Source organism: Plasmopara halstedii (genome assembly GCF_900000015.1).
Source record: "Plasmopara halstedii genome assembly, contig: Scaffold_323, whole genome shotgun sequence".
Taxonomy (NCBI): Eukaryota; Oomycota; class Peronosporomycetes; order Peronosporales; family Peronosporaceae; genus Plasmopara; species Plasmopara halstedii.
The window spans coordinates 646,261-660,728 of NW_020187244.1; the positions used below are offsets into that span (position 1 = coordinate 646,261).

Below are 14,468 nucleotides of genomic sequence, written 5' to 3' on the forward strand. Positions count from 1 at the left end.
ATAACTACAAAGTCGTTGGCAGCAAGGACCGCATCTTTAGTTTTGCTAAGCCATATGATGATGGGTTCTTGTTGAGCGTTTATTTTTGTGTTGTGTCGTAAGAAAGGCAAAATGAGTATGAGTTTCAGTTTGTCCCACATGCAGAATTAATTAATGTACTTTATTAGTGAATGTTCTACACAATTGTGGACAAACAGCTGTGTCGTGTAGAATTTATTTTCAATTTTATGAAGCTCATATTATTTTTTGTGGAATTGTGGAAACTCAGAAGGACCACATTACTGGTATAATGGACAACGGGACTCCGAGAAGAGGGAAATCATGGACGAAATGTTATCAATTGTACACTAAGTGCGCTGGGTCTTGTATCATAGAACCCCAAGGAACAAGTGAGCTGCTAGCGCCACGTCAAGCAATGCAAATAGTTTCAATGTTGAGCTTAGCAAAATCGATATATAAAGTGTCTGTCTGTATGTCATTCTTGCGATCAAATAAATTTAGAGAGGAACTAGGCAATCTTTATACATTAGAATTCTATAGGATGTAACCCTGTTAGAAACATATTTTGATAGTTTAGTCTGGCATAATTTGACACTAAATAAATCTGTTCTACTGGACTACAATATGTTCTAGGCTACCAGTCTACGTGTCCCTTGGACCTCATCTTTCCGGAGTTCTATCACCATCACGCTCATAACATCACGATTCTTCATTGGACATTTCATATCGACACTTTTGAGCTTAGTGCAAAGTCTGAGGACAATAGTATGAGGGTATAGTTCACCATACGGTATGTATTTCTTGACGTGACAGATGCAACTGAGTTGCCGTGCATCTCGCGAAGAGGAACCTTTTAACTTTCGAGCGGACGCTCGCCGCAGTTGCCACACTGCCAACCTCTCAATAAGCAAGTACTTTGCTTTATATAGCTCAATGAGTGATTCATGTTAATCTTAAATGGCCATTAATTATTCTGTTCTACAATATATCATAATAGAACCTGCCTAGGAAGATGTCTCTCCCCCATCACCCGCATCCGTACCGATACACCATCGTGAACCTTCACACTGGCACTTCTGAGCTGCCATAATGCAATGTACGCGTACTTCTTAATGGGTACGTACCCCATAACATTGGCGGCATCGAGACAATTGTCAAAGAGCTTTCACAAAGTAGATTTATCAGATCAGATATAATTGAAACTGTACCGAAGTTTTAGCTGCTGGAAATTCGTTCAAGTCTTCATATTTGCATCTCGAATTTAGATATAAAAACCCGAGTATAATGCAAGTAGCATTCGTAAATGGAAAGCTCAATTGTGCTTCGCCTTTGTCTACGGCTTTGGTTGTGGCGGAGGCAACCACGGAGGCAATTAGGACTGCCGTCCTCTGCTGCTGCTGAATTGCTCGACTTTACGTCATCTCGGTGTACTTACGGCAACTCCTTCTGAATGGCGCCAGCTTAAATATAGCTCTTTTGAAGGGGAATCGATAGTGTCATCTGGCACTCACTTTTCTACTTGACACCATGGTGATCGATGACGCAGTCAGTTGCTGTACAGTGAAAACTTATGTCAAAAACACCGCCTGGCTGTGACAATTTACACATATATACTGTACATTTTGCACGTACAAGGAATAGGTAACCGGGTGTGATCTGAGTATGAGTGCGCCTCATTCGGCGCGAAAGAAAGGGTCTTCGGGCGTTCGAAGCTAACACATGTATCAATACAAAAAATGAGGTCATGTACCAACTAGTTATATGAATCAGTCTTTCTTAATTCCAATCACGCGAAAATGTCAAACATAGCCGGGTATCCGCAAATCCTTTGGTCTGCGTACGCATGAGCATCCTGCATATATCCTTATGATAATACATTGATTCTGCTGACAAAAACTTAATCCGGTATATATTACAGCTATGTCACCCAAAATGGGTCGGCGGCACTCAGTTCAGACCGATACATGTCAGTTGGGATCGCATAGATCAAGAAGTGGATCATTCGATGATTATTACGCAGAGTGCGAATCTCGACGTGCGTCAACACTTTCGTCCACACTGTACGTTGGTGCAACGTTTGTAATGACGGTGATGCAATGAGCGCGCATTTATATTGGGTGGTAGATCCATGATGCCTTAAGATGCCGTTACTTTCCGGTCGTCAATTTCTCTCCGGTAACAACACTTGAACATCGAAGGCTTCTTTGGTGGCGCCGGTGTCGGCGATGCCGCGAGAATACATCCCTACACGGCTTTGCGCAGCACGTATCAGATGTCTCGTCTTCAAGAAATGCGATTGCCAGAGCTAGTAATTTTCCAGACTGCTCAAAGCATGGCTCTGAACTTTGATGAGTGCGACTCAACTTCTTAACGTTATGTATATAAAGTAACGAATATTTGTACACCAATATTTAAAGGCCGCTTGGATTGCCCCATGCGAATAGAAGCAGTTGTTGAAGTCACTAAGGTATCCTTTTTTAAGATATTAACGCAAATACGCCTTGCGAAATAGACTCGAGTGCTGCGTGGCGATATAAATAGGTCAACATATGAAAACATCGCTACAACGTATTGCTTGACTACATGAGTCAGTATATGGACTTTTCTCAACTCAAAGCTCGCACCAAAATGTTCGGTATGGAACAATAACTTAGTATATATATTGATACGCACATGCACTGTACTTGTACATTCGATGTACTGTGTAATATCGCACATATGCTGTGCAAAGCTGTCACATTTGCTGTAAATTTTCAGCAGAATGATGGCGCTATTTCATCATTATGGCGTTCATAGCCTGATCCCACTGGCATCAGCTAAACTTTACGTTGACTTCGCAATCTACTCAAAGAATTATATCCTCATACTAAAACAGAAGGTGAACTTACTTCTTGTGTAATTGCAACGAACCTCATCTCTATAATTAGCACATACGAGTCTCCGCTCAAATGCGAGATAAACCTGTGTCTGACTTTTAACAAGCTATGGTAGCTAATCATCATGTATCCATCACAACGTATGCACAATGATTATCTGGCAAGACTGCCATGATTCGGCACGCAAGTTATACATGTAATGAAAATTGTTTACTTCCGTGTACCGTAATGACTCTAGCAAAGCGAGATACGCATGTATTTTTTCTGCTCAGACTTCGAAAGATGCAGTTTAAGCATGATACATGTCCTTGTTACAGGAAGGGAGTGGCGGCCAGTTTTCAACATAGCCACAATCGAATTCACCCAAAGCCGTGGAATTCACGAAAACGTCGCTGACCTCAATAATCTAGCGGTTTAAAGCTTACCAGATATTTATCAAGCATTCATGCAGCCAACCGCTAGCACTGGGCACCAAGCCGATATTGCTGTCGCAGATCCATCAGCATTATTAACGTCCTCGTCTGCGAACTCCGGCCTCTCATCGTGGCCCGAGCTTAAGCAGCTTAACGCTGCTGTGACCGTAACACCCTTGGAAAGTGACACATACATACGCAACCGAAAGCGTCAGCGACCATCGGATCCGACATCTCCCACCGCTGCTTCTTTCACCACACCAGAGGACCTCAAGCTCGACTTTTCTGGCTTCGAGATCGGCTTTAACGCTGCATCCACAGTGATGTCGTCGACCCCATTGTCCTTCGCTAGCACCACGTCGGCTGTAACTTATCCTCTGGTGTCAAGCTGCTGTTCTCTCGCTGGTTCTTCCGACAATGTGCTCGTCTTCCTCAAAGCTCTTCAGCTTGCACAAGACTCGGCAGCACTATCAGTGGCCACGCAGCGCCTCGCGCAAGACGGTTTTGACTCGTTGCTCGCACTGGCCTTCGCGTCTGTGAACGATCTGCAACGCGCTGGCATCGCGGACGCTCAGTTTGTCTGGCAACAAGTACACCGCCATTTTCAAAATCGAAGTTTTCAAACCCCAGTCACGCTATCACCCGCTTACACGGTATCGCGATGGTTGGAACTGTGTGGTATCCCAAAGTCGCACATCTATGAGTATGCGGAACATTTGTGCCGTTTAGGCTACTCAAGCGTGCGTGATTTTGAATTCATCGCGCACGATCAACGTGCACTTGCTGTATTTAAGACTGGACACAGCCACCTAGTCGTGCACTCCGTTCAGGTGGCCATTAGCCAGCAGCAGCCTATTATCAATCACCAATACAGCACACAAGGCTTCAATGTATATAATGCTGGATCGACGAGTGCACTACTGCAACCAGTGGACATTATTCGCGAGAACGAGTTGGACGTGCAGGTTTATGACAGTTTTTTGGAAGCTTTGATCGAGCCGACAGAAGCTGAAAAATTTCAGCAGGAGAGCTATACACCCCATAATGCGTTGCCACTCGATCGCGAAAATGACGCAAACTATGTCAACCTTAATGATTCCACTGATGTGTTCGCCAACCACTTGGGCTTTAGTACAACGCCATCGCCTGTACCATCTGACATGTCACTACGACAGCTTCAACAGGAGCATCTGCAGCTGCTGTACGAGGCTGTAAATCTGCCTCGCCCAAACCCTTGCCGTCGAGGCAAAAAAATTTATTGGTCGGTCCTTGCCACAGGTGGCACTAAGATAGATCGATTCACTCCTTTGACCCAATTTACGGCTGCTGAGCTTCAAAACGCATACCTGCGTCAGTTCGAGGTGCCTGCTACCAACTCTATGAAAATAGATGCCTGGAGTGATGAAAATATTCGACAGCTTGAGCACGCAGTCAAGGATCCTCGTTGTCGTCACTTGTCAAAGGTGTGTTGGGAGATGCTAGCCACGGGTCGGACGGGCGTCGACGACTACGCTCCACTGGCTAAGTTTACTGCGTCGCAATTACGTTCACGGTTTCGCTCGCTATTCGGTGACAAGCGCCCACAAAAATTACGCCAAAAGAAGCAGATGCAAAAGCTACAGCATCAACAACAAAAGGAGCTATCGGGTAGCGTAACGCTGTAAAGCATGTGGATTTTTTTGCTCGCTCACTTTGTAGAGTCATTTCACATTAACATACATATACCAAAATTATACCAATTCTTCATAGGCTTTTGTCAAATGTTAAATTATGTCACAAATCGACATTAGTGTGTCCCAATCAATTGTAATCGACTTGTACATGACTTTGTAAGAAATTGACAATTAGCCATGACTTATTGGGGGTCTACAATAACTTACTAGAGTTTCTCCCGATAGTAGTATATGCATTCTGACTCCCAAATTCTAGTACTAAAAAGAAACAGGGTTTGCAACGAGTTTGCCATGCACCTTGCATCGAGGAAGCTTTGACACACAGGGTTCCAGGTTAATGAAGGATGGATTGTACGCTTTACAAAGAGCGGAGCCAGGGGCCTTATTAAAATCGAAGGTTTGACGATACACAATAATAAAGTTCTCTCAATGTAAATATGGTTGTGTTGTGCACGTAAACCTTACACATTTCATCTCGTTTTGCACGATCGTACGAAATTGACATTGTGCTATTGTGTAATTGTGAATATTAATATTCGAAGTGTCTTTCCTGTAAAGGAGAGACCCGAGGTACACATGGGCATACAAACAGTAAAACAGTTCGTTATGAGATATGGTCAATCGCATAAAGTAATTAGTTTTACTCCCAAATTCATGTACCTTCTGAAATAGTAGGTCAAGCAGTATATATAGTAACCGTAGAGCCTCTAGTTAGCGTGGACTCTTTTGAGTCACAAAGTCCACCCTTTTCTGCACAAGGTGCTGTTGCATTTGATAGCACTATGTAACGAGACAAGCATTGTAACTTTGTGTTTTTTACCCCTATATACTTCGTGATAATCTGTATAAAATTTACATTGTATTATCTAATCCGAATCTATATCGGGGTTGCATGGACCCTGATGTGAAGAGGTGGATCACACAAGATGTGTGACTGCACAATGGTGTAACTTCATCTTAATCAGAAGAAACTACGAGGCTGGACTGCCAGTAGTTATGCATTTAATGAGGTTTTTCTATTTCATTTGGAAAACCTATGAATTTAAATATAGGCGGCTTTGCCGCAAATAAAACACAAGAAGTGCATTTACACTCTGAACGGAAGAGGAGTTTATTTGCCTCGGGTTTGACTCTTGGAGTAAGCGAATTGCGATCCGCTACACTCGTATTGGTTCTAATTAAAGAAAGAGCTAAGGCAGCCCCGCTGCACTCGGTAGTATTGTAGTCAAGCTACACCTATGTCGTTACGACTGATCCTCTGTGACTATGGAGTAGTTCTACTCTTTGCCCCAGGGCATGCAGGACGGGCTTAAAAAGCTGATGTCTTTGCTTTGACCTGAGGGCGTGCGCCAAATCGCTTTGCAAGGACCTAAAGCGATCAGCGCGCGCCTGGAGGCGTTTTTAAAATATGAAATTGCTATACTGGCGCACCGAGAGCAGTAGATATCGGTGTTGACTGCGTCCATGACGCCACCGTCGGCGACGGATGACCCCCCCCAGAATCAAGCCGCTCATGGTGGGAGTAAAGACCTTCAAGGGTAAGAATGGAGAGAATCTCCTGCTCTGGGTAAAAGAGGTCGAGATAGCCATGGCGTCCACTATGCCCCAGACTGAGCGACAGTACGTGGCGCTAGCTATCCATAAGCTCGGTAGTTAGCGAGAGAATAGACACTGACGAGTGGCGCTTCGGTCGAAGCAGTGTTTCTCTCCTGGACGGAGTTAAAGCTGCAGCTTTAACGAGTGTGTCTCGCCGCCTACCCAGGCATATCGCGTGCGATAGCGTTTCCTTGCCGCCCGACAAGGCAAGCAAGGATTGGTGCACATTGGCGTGGTCACATCTTCTGTGCACCCTGTCTTCTTTTAAAGAATCAGTGAGTGTGACATTGACTGCCAAATTCAACTCTACGTCGGCACGACTTGGTAGAAATGCACACTCTACAGCTCGTCGAGCGGGCCTGAGCCAATGAATCTCAGCTATACTGGGGACGAGGTGATAGAGATCCGAGCTGACGAGCAGCGTTCGAACACTTGACGGTGTTTTGCCTTTATCGCCTTTGGATTAATTTTCCCTTGCGCAAGGCGCATCAAGGTTCATCAAACCGACATTCCGCTTCTCTCCAATCTAGATTGTCGCTGGGAAACGACGACACCCAGTAGGCGCGGGGGGGCTTACTGGGGAAGGTTGAGTTCCCTTGAACCTCAAGAAGATCGTGAGTACCAGGGCTCAGCCCCGAAGAGCTCCGTGCTCATGAACACCGTACGTGTATGCAAGCCGGACTCGCTGGTTGTAGAAGCGACCATGAAGGTCTTTGAAAAGCCATGGAAGTTCCTGCTCGAATCCGGGGCGTCGGGACAATTATGATCGACGGTCCTCGATCAAAGGAAGTCAGCTGTATGCTCATCCTTGGTTTGGCTGGAACGCCATGAGCCATGGATCGAAGACCTTGGGCACTACGCGCACGTTTCCTGCTGGGGCTTGGTGAGTCATGAACCCATCTCTGTTAGGAAGGAAAAACGCATTTAACGCAGGCATAGCAGCAGGTCTGCCATAGCTCTTTGCGTAGAGGAAGCTAAGCGAAGCTAAGGTAACCGACCTTACGTTCTTCATAAGAACCAGTGCGAGTGTAGCGGATCACAATCCGCTACATTCCCCAAAACCTTGGCCAAGGGTAAATGAAGTCTTAAGTTGCGTTGGAGCCGCCAATATCCAAAATCCTACGTTTTCAAAATTAATTTAGTGATACCTAATTAATATAGAAAACCCTTATTTATGTGTATTACTACTGGAAATCCTGCCACGTGGTGGCTTCTTGTTAAAGTGCAGCCACGCCACTGAGTGAATGCACCAATGTGTGTTATCCACACTTATTTACGGTCACACCATCTTGTGCGACCCGCGACGGGTACGTGTAACCCCGTTACATTCTCCCTTATCTAATTTGTGAATTTTCACAATACTTATTAAACTGTCGCCTCATACGAGGCTTGCGTGTCTGAGACACCGTTACAATCTTAAGAACAACTGTAAAAATTCCCCGCTCTCTGATCTTTGAATCTATGACACGCATAACACCCAGTCTAGCTGGCTCCGAGGGCGCCCGCGGGCAAAGCCATTCTTCTTCTTCTGCACAGGGTGCGTCTCCGAGCAGTAGGTCCGCGGCTTCACGGGAAACGTATCCCAAGTCTTCAGCAACCGAGCGCAACACACCGCGCCCGCCCCGTGCGACGTATTTTCTCGTCGAGTTGACTTCGCGTCGGATACTTCCTTCCCAGGATGGGAAGAAGAAGAGGATGAGGTTCGCCAACGGCGCGACGTAAGCCCAGCTCGAACCTTGTGGACACCGTGTCCGTTCCCCGACCTCACGGCATCCCGGGAAGGTGGTATTATCAACAATCGCCTCGACGACGCGAAGAAGCAGCAATTTAAGGCTACCCACAGGGTGGATCTCATGCGCTCGTATTCATGTTTGGTCATAAACACTTGTGTGGAGTACGGCTTCCGCTCAGCGGATCCCGCTGCAGAAGCAAAAAATGCGATCACTCGATCGTTAGGCGTCTACGTAGTCGGGTCCCGGTCACTACACAAGCTGAGCTTGATCGACTCAAAGCTCTCCGAACTCGCTTTTTGGTACCACGTGAAATTCCAATGGGTCGGTACCGCGCTCGATTAGAGCTCGAAAAGGTGGCACTCCTGTACCCGCAAAGCGGACTTTTCCTGTTGTGCTCGCCCCTAGCGAAACCGCTGCAGATGATGATGGTCTCTTTGAGCGGTGGGTGCAGCGGCCCCGGAAACAAGAAGTAGACCTGCACGCAGAGTGCCATCTAAGATTGAATTTGCCAAACTCAAGGCGTAACGCTGACTTCCTGTGTATTGTCACCCTGTGATATATGGAACAATCCGATACGCTCCCGCGAAGTCTGCGGTTTCTCACACGGGTGAAGCTACGACCACAGCAGCTCAGGATCTTATCTTGAGCTCAGCTCATGGTACTTTGGCTTCCCTGGCTATTGCCGAGAAAAGCGGGGCATACGACGACACGGATCGTTATGATCTCCTCTGGTCATAAGCGTCCACGACGTCTGAGCAGTCTTGCTGAAATGTCACCTCAAACTTCCACGAGCTCTCGGAGTTCGGGTATCCTCGCCACTTAACAAGAATTTGAATTATACCCTGTCGACGACGTCGATTCACTTGGCGTTTCACGTTATAGTGGACGCCACCATTCTCATCGAGAAGAGTCGGCGGCGGGCGATGGCGACTTAATCGATTGACGAACGGTGACTTACGATTCTCTTCGAGCGTTGGAGGACAAAGTCTGTCTTTATCGGCATTCAGCCGAGCATCTTGGCGAGATCGCCTACCGCTGTGCGAAAGACCTCGAGAGCCTAGAGCACTTTGTGTATCGACTCCCTCGCATTGAGGCCTATCGCGCTCTGTCAGAGCACCTCCTAGCTGTCGAGCAGACGAATACGTCACTTCGTTGGACGGTGGAGCATCTAGCACCGCTGGAAACGGAAATGTTGCACATCAAATTCAGAATTAGTTGCTGGTTCAGCTTCTGGGTAGCTGAGTGCCTTTGGGCGCCACTCCAGCGCAAGGCTTCCGCGATCACTTGCGCCGGATCCCTTAAGCAAGCCCACAAAAATCACCGAGTGGGTGCGCATCCTTCGCGGAAGGTAAGCATAAGCAAGGCCTCGATTGGCCATGACCTTGAAGATCTAATAAACCGCTGACAGAGCTGTGTCTTAATAATCAGCAGAGGCTGCATATGTAGGAAACTTTCTAGAATTTAATGAATTTAGGTCTCCGATCTCAAAGTTCTCCGCAATTTCCATCTGCATATTCTTTCTGCATGTCTTGGTTTTCAACCATCGAATCGCGAACGTGTCGTAGAGCACTCAGTCTGGTAGATAGGAAGTCATTGCCTACTTTAAGAACAGCGAGGGAGCACATATGAGACGTTTCGCAGGGTGAAACACTCTCCGAATGTGGCGGCGCCACTGGCCAATTTACCGGTACCGGTACCCTCCGGGTGTTGACAGTCTATGAGTATGGACTTCGGGTTTGGCCTGCCAAAATTTTCGGCGAGTAACACGGGTGTGGTAGTCTTTGCTGACCGATTAAGCAAAATGGTCCATCATGTGGTAGTGCCGGACACCTTTTACGGTGTGGGTACTACGACGCTGTTTGTCGATCGTGTCTATCGACAAAATCAACTCCCGACGTGAGTTGTCTCTGATAGAGACCCGCGCTTCACTGTGAAGTTTTGCTTTACAATCTCCATAGTGCTGGGCACCAAGTTGACTATGCCAACAGCGGACCATCCGCAAACCGATGGTCAGACTGAGCGCGTGAAAAGCGTCGTTTAAACTGTTCTTCGCAGCGTCTGCACTGAAACGCTGAGGGCTGGAGCACCATGCATTCATCTATCGGCTACACGCCGTGCTACGTGAACGCAGCGGCGGCGCTGGTCAGACTACCGGTACCAATCCGGGTGTTGGCAGTCCATGAGTATGGACTTTAGGTTTGGCCTTCTGAAGGCCTCGGCGGGCTACACAGGTGTGATGGTCTTTGTTGACCGTTTGAGCAAGATAGTTTATCATGCGGTAGTGACGGACACCATCGACGGCGTTTGTACAATGACGCTTTTAGTCGATCGTGTCTATCGACAAAATCGACTCCCGGAGTCAATTGTCTCTGAATTGAGACCCGCGCTTCACTCTGAAGTTTTTCTCTACAATCTTCAGAGTGCTGGGCACCAAGTTGACTATGCCAACAGCGGAACATCCGCAAACCGATAGTCAGACTGAGCGCGTGAATCGCGTCGTTTAAGACGTTCTTCGCAGCTTCTGCGATAAGACACCGCAGCCGATGGCAAAGTCCGAAGCGTCACAGATGACACTAAGGAAAATCGAGGTCGAGCAACGCCAGAATTGGTGTATGAAGAAGGCTGTCTTTGACCCTGTCAAAAGCCTCCCGATGCTGGGTGTCCCAACACCATTCCACATCCTTCTTTAGGAGGTTCGACGATGGCCGTGCCATTTCCGCATAATTTGCGCTATACTTGTGCAAGTATTTGGCGAGGCCAAGCCACTAGCGCAAGCCTTTTGGCTCTTTAGAACCGGCCAGTTCTCAATGGCCTAGACTTTAGCGGGATTTTCTCGAAGAGAACATATCCCAATGAAGCATCCTAAAATTGGGATTTCTTCCGCGCCGAAGAAGCACTTATCTGCATTAGCATACAGCTCATTTGTGTGCACTCGAGCGCCGTTCATAAATGGACGATGTGGTTCTCTTCATCTGTCCTCTCGTGCTCCGCACGACTGTGGACGAAGATGTCGTTGAAGTATGTCTGTGCATATGCCCGGTGGGGCCTGAACAATTGTGTCACACGACGGTTTAATGTTGTTGGTGCATATGACAGCCCTTGTAGCATCACTATCCACTCCCAGAGTATCCCGCTCGGAGTTCTCACCGCTGTCATCAGAACATAACTCGCTCTCATGAGCGATAGGTAATACCTATTCACCAAGTTTAGTGAATTGTACTTAGGACAGCCAACCATATTGCTTCAATGATAATCCTTTTAGAAACCGGCGTCTGTGCCGGATTGATGGCAGCGTTTGGGTTATTGTAAGCGTGAGCGATACGCCAATTGTTGTTCGGCTTCCGGACACAAAACGTGGGTGTCGAATGGAGAGGCTTGCTCTCGCGCACCATTTCTGCCTCGTGCTTTGCACGGAAAAAGGCGTCAGCGGCGTCACATTGATCATTGGGCAGAGGCCAATGGCGTGTTACGCAGTGTTTGGGTCCCGAAATCGGGTCAATCTCATGACGCACGCCTCGGTCCGGAGGTAGGACCAAGGGCGAGTCTTTGGAGACGACGTCTTGAAATTCCATTACCAGAGGATAGTTCGAATCCGAGGAATCCTTCAGGGTCGACTATTCACTTTGTGTGTTCAGCACCCTCTTGGTAAAAGGTGAAGGATTCATACGAATGAAATTGACTTTGGGCATGCAGACAAGTGCATCTTTGGCGCCGAAGTTTTTGAGTGCTTCAATGGGAAATGTGGATCTCTAGCGGATCCCGATAAGGTCAAGGTCATTGTGGACGGGCTGGTTCCAAAGAACCAAAAGGACATGCGCAAGTGGCTTGGCCTCACCAACTACTTGCATAAGTAAAGCTGGAATTATACATAAATGGCACAGCCATTGTCAATCTCTTCAAGAAGGATATGGAATGGTATTAGGATACCCAGCATAAGGAGGCTTTTGTCAGGGTCAAAGACGGCCTCCTTAATGTACCAATACTGGCGTTGTCAGACCCCAATCGTCCTATCTGAGTCGCTCCGTGACACTTCGGACTTTGCCAACGGCTGTGCACTGCTTCAAGCAGACGCTGAGGGGCGAGATCGGGTGATCGCGTTCGTACCACGTTAGTTTAAGGCTGCGTAGAGAAACTACCCAGTCCACAATAAGTCATGTTCAGGGTTCACCTGCTGGGCTCAAAGCCGGTTGAAAACTACTCAGATCATGCGTCATTACGCACTGCGATTCAGTCGCCTCCCCTGTTGCAGAAGATGACCAGGTGGTTATCGATTTCCGCCGAGAATAATTTCGAGGTGGAGTATAAGCCAGGAAAGCAGAATGCTTCGGCTGATGTGTTGTCCAACAGGCCAGAAGTTGAGCTTGCTCATGTCACGACGGTGATGTCGTCAGTGACGGATTTGATCCGTGCCGCATACGCGGGTGATGATATGGGGGTAGGTCTGCTACGAGCTCTCGGGAGCAAGGAGTTTGGAAACTCGCACAAGAAATTGTCATCGCGACTGCGCCCACGATTGCACCGATATTCGTCGAATAACGGGTCGCTGTACCGACTCGACGGATAAACCACGAATTGTGGCTCCACACGATAAGAAGTTGATGTACTGTATCCTCTGTTAGGACCGAGACAAGATCATCTCGGTCGGGAGAAGACCCACAGCTTTGTGAGTTGTCACCACTGGTGACCCAAACTGTACAAATGGACGAGCACACATATGCGCACGTGTGAGGCGTGTCGGAGGGTAGAAACCTCTCCAAATACGACGGCGACACTGTATAATTTACCGGTACCCTTCTGGTGTTGGCAGTCCATGAGTATGGACTTTGTGTTTGCCTGCCGAGGGATTCGGGGGACAGCATGAGTGTGGTCGTCATCGTCGACCGTTTGAGAAAGATGACTCATTTTGCGACGGTGTCGGTACAGGGACATTGTTTGTGGATCGTGTCTTTCGACGACATGGACTCTTGGTGTCAATTTTCTCTGACATAGATCTACGCTTCACTGGGAAGTTTTTGTCGATGATCTTTGAGGCGCTGGGCGCCAAGTTGACTATGTCAATAGCGAATCATCAGCAGACCGATGGTATAACCAAACGCGTGAACTGCGTCGTTGACGACGTCCTTCGCAGCGTCTGCGCTGACACCTCGAGGCTCTGGAGCGCCATGCTGCCACTAGCGTTTGCTTTGAACAATGCAGTACATTCATCTACCGGTAAGACGCCGTTCTATGTGAACGGGATTATTAATCTCGCGTCCCGCTGACGCCGCTACCCCGTGGATCAAAGCTTGGTGGGGGAGGAAAAGCCAAGCGGCTAGCTAATGTCAACCCCCTCACTGTTCGTAACGAAGAAAATGACTTTCTGTCTATCAGACAGAGTGTCTTACGACACGTTTGCGGTGCAATGGTTGAAGCCAAGACATGCAGAAAGAAGAAACAGAAGAAATGTTGAAAGCTTTAAAGGCGAAGACCTGGTTTATTGAATGCTAAAAATCTTCCTACACATGCAGTTTCTGCTATCTTTACGACGAAGCTCTGTCCACAGTTTTTCAGACCGCTTAATGTCGTGGATAAGCAATCTCTTACGTATACGCTAAACCTTCCGAGAAGGTTGCGCACCCATTCGGTGTCTAATGTGGGCTTGCTTAAGCCGTACAGAGTTCCGGCGCAAGTAAACGCGTGACCGTTGGCGTCTGGACGGCTCTCCAGATGCTTGACAGCCGAGAAACCAAACCAGCAATTGGTTTCGAGCACGAAGTGCACCACTTTTTATCTCTAACTACGTCAGACGCTCCAACGTCGCATGAAGTGACGCATTCGCCTGCTCGACGGCTAGGGGCAGCTCCGACAGAGCGCGATAGTTCTCAACGTGAGGCAGTCGGTGCGCAAAGGGCTCTTAGCTCTCGAGATCTTACGCACAGCGGTATGAGACCTCAGCATGATGCTCAGTAGAGCCCCGATAGCGACGGGCATTGTCTTCAAGAGCTCGAAGAGTATCGCGAGTCATCGGGCGGCGATCAAGCAGGTCGTCATCGCCTTCCGCCAACTCTTCTAGACAAAAACGGTGGCGCCCAATATCACGTGGAACGCCTTGTGGGTCGACGTTGTCGACAGAGTCAAACTCAGCATCTTGTGGAGTGGCGGGGATACCCAAACTCCGAGAGCTTGAGAGAGTTTGAG

General features: G+C 47.8%; 1 protein-coding gene across 1 annotated transcript; it reads left to right on the forward strand.

Annotated features, from left to right (window-relative positions):
• Window positions 1-3,321: 3,321 nt before the first annotated feature.
• On the forward strand, window positions 3,322-4,953 carry PHALS_08627 (uncharacterized protein; the record flags this gene model as incomplete). Its single annotated transcript, XM_024724012.1, has 1 exon — window positions 3,322-4,953. One exon carries the CDS (start codon window positions 3,322-3,324, stop codon window positions 4,951-4,953), a length of 1,632 nt encoding a protein of 543 aa, XP_024574932.1.
• Window positions 4,954-14,468: the final 9,515 nt, after the last annotated feature.